This window comes from Borostomias antarcticus (genome assembly GCF_949987555.1).
Source record: "Borostomias antarcticus genome assembly, chromosome: 6".
In the NCBI taxonomy this organism is placed as follows: Eukaryota; Metazoa; Chordata; class Actinopteri; order Stomiiformes; family Stomiidae; genus Borostomias; species Borostomias antarcticus.
Window position 1 is genome coordinate 140,001 of NC_140239.1, and position 2,500 is coordinate 142,500.

The following is a 2,500-nucleotide window of genomic DNA, read 5'->3' on the forward strand; positions in this document are numbered from 1 at the left end:
GTTGTGTGGTGTAGTGTTATGCGGTGTTGTGTAGTGTTGTGTGGTGTGGTGTTGTGTGGTGTTTGGTAGTGTTGTGTTGTGTCACGTTGAGTTGAGATGCATTCCATCTTGTTGGAGTGTGTTCTGACGCGTGTTGATCACTCACTGAACGCAGGTCATGGCCCAGATGTTATAGCTCTTAAGTGTGATGTCAGGGTGTTCTGAGGTGTGTGATGAGGGCGCGTGCTGCACACTCACTGAGCACAGCTCATCAGCAGAATGGCGGTGCAGCTGATGATTGAGAGGACCACAGCGATGACCACCAGGATGGTCTGGACCATCTCGGCGTTGCTGCCCACCTCATCCTCCTGGTTCTTGCTTCCCAGTAACTGGATCCCACAGCGGACGCCATCAAAACCCTTCATACAGCTGGAGAGAGAGAGAGAGAGAGAGAGAGAGAGAGAGAGAGGGTAGTTAATCAGACAGCTAGCTAGTCAGTCAGTGAATAAAGATATTAGTCTATCAATCAGATGTCTTTCCCACATACACTCTCACTCACGTCAATGTACATGCACATACAGGCACTTTTTGGACTGACACACACATACACCCTCCTCCTGCATGCACATTCAGCCTTTTTTGTATGTGCGCGCACGCACACACACATACACAAACATACACACATACACAAACATACACACATGCAGTATTCCCTCCTTCCTCAGACAATTAGTCTTATACTGTTACTCACACACACACAGGCTCCTTCAGGTCCTCCATGTACTTGCACTGTCCGTGGATGCAGTAGCCCAGGTGTGAGGAGGTGCAAGGATCCTGGGTGGTGGTGCCGGCTGACGTGTGATGCCCGGCGCGTGTCCGCTGGTGTTGTTCGGGCTGGGGAGGAAAGCGGTGGTGCTCTTGTTCCTGTGCCGGTTCTTCCTCTTCCCTTTGCCTCTCCGCTTGGACTTCTTCTCCACCGCGCTAAAACGCAACACTGGGTAAAAACAAACACGTTTCACGGGAATGAGTTTGAAATAGATTCAGATTCAGATCTGTATTTGTCACATGCAAACATATAGTGTACAATGAAATGTTACTGCCGGCTCCATGATGTGCTGAAAAGTTACAGGTAATTACAATACACAAGTTACCAACTATGCCAAAAAAAATCAATACAATAAGCTAAAGATAAGGATGTTCTTTGCAAATTACACACAAATTTTATTTGGGAAAACTACCTTCTAATTGGTTAAGGGGTTTTATAGTAAATATTTGGACAAATATTAACTAGGAAATACACTATAGAAATTGATTGCGTTTTAGCCACTTTTTTAGCATTTTTGGCTTGCTATAGCACCACCATGTGGCCAGTCAGGTTCATGTCTCCAGTGACCATTAGGTATGCTCTGGTACCACTTCATTAAGTGTCAGAAAAACCAGCATGGCGGTTAGTAGGGAATGTTCCCACAACATTGGCAAACATTCCTAAGACATTCTGATAATGTTTTCACATTCTTAGAACATTCTTAGAACAAATGATTTCTAGCTGGGTAGACCTAAACCGGAAATGAGCTCTCTAATGCCTCCATTTTGTTTGAGCGGGCCAATAATCGAGGGTTAGCCTCTAGCCATGTTTGGTGATAGGCCTACACAGTTTTGTGGTGTTCTTTCCAACCGTTCAGAATTTATACACCCTTAGGTGAAAAGCCACGCCCTCTGCAATTTTAATTGACTCAAAGTGGCTTTTTTTACTTTTCAAATATTGGTCCCTAGATTATGTGTACCAAGATTCATGCAGATTGGTGAAAGTTCCTAGTAGGAGATAGATTTTAATTGTTTTTCCAAAAATTCTAAATGGCGGAAAATTTACATAACCAGAAGTTATTGGTTCTTGAGGCAAATTTGTTCTGACTTAAGTCTGATACAGGGAACAGACTGATCTAAATGAGTAAATTATGATTTAATGGAAAGGGGTGGGATTGAATAAGTGTATACTTCTTCTCACTCCTTTTCAAATATGTAAAGACAAAAAAAAAAAAGTTTGTCCATTGTGTTTCTTTTTCTTTCTTTTTCATTGTGTTTTCATTCATTTATAAGGACTGTTAAGGCTGTAGACCTGGATCTTGTGTTGTTTTTGCATATTTGAAATAATCATTTCAAAACCACTTTGGCCAATCAATGTGATATGTGTACAAAGGCTTCGTGGCGCAAGCCTCTACCATTCTGCCAAGTTTTGTAAAAATCGACCAGGCGGCTATACTGTAGGTGCTGCCATAGACTTCCATTGCAGACAAATAATAATAGGAAAACTACCCATTACAATAAGGTGCCTTGCACTTTTGTGCTGGCCCCCCTAATTACATTACATATACAAGCGCATAATAGTGCACAGTGTATCAGTCACCATCAGTACCTGGATAACATTTTCACAGAGAGAGAGAGAGAGAGAGAGAGAGAGAGAGAAGGGGGGGCAAAGAAAGGTGGTTTGAAAGCTAGTCTGAAGGTTCTAGGAGAAAAGTTG

General features: G+C 42.7%; 1 protein-coding gene across 1 annotated transcript in view; it reads right to left on the reverse strand.

Annotated features, from left to right (window-relative positions):
• The window catches only part of areg (amphiregulin), a gene marked incomplete at both ends in the record, with an annotated part of 6,549 nt that overhangs the window by 2,464 nt on the left and 1,585 nt on the right, over positions 1-2,500 (reverse strand). The window contains 2 exons of the mRNA XM_084439578.1: positions 238-408; positions 731-960. Coding sequence (XP_084295704.1) covers positions 238-408; positions 731-960 — 401 coding nt within the window. The remainder of the gene's footprint in view (positions 1-237; positions 409-730; positions 961-2,500) is intronic.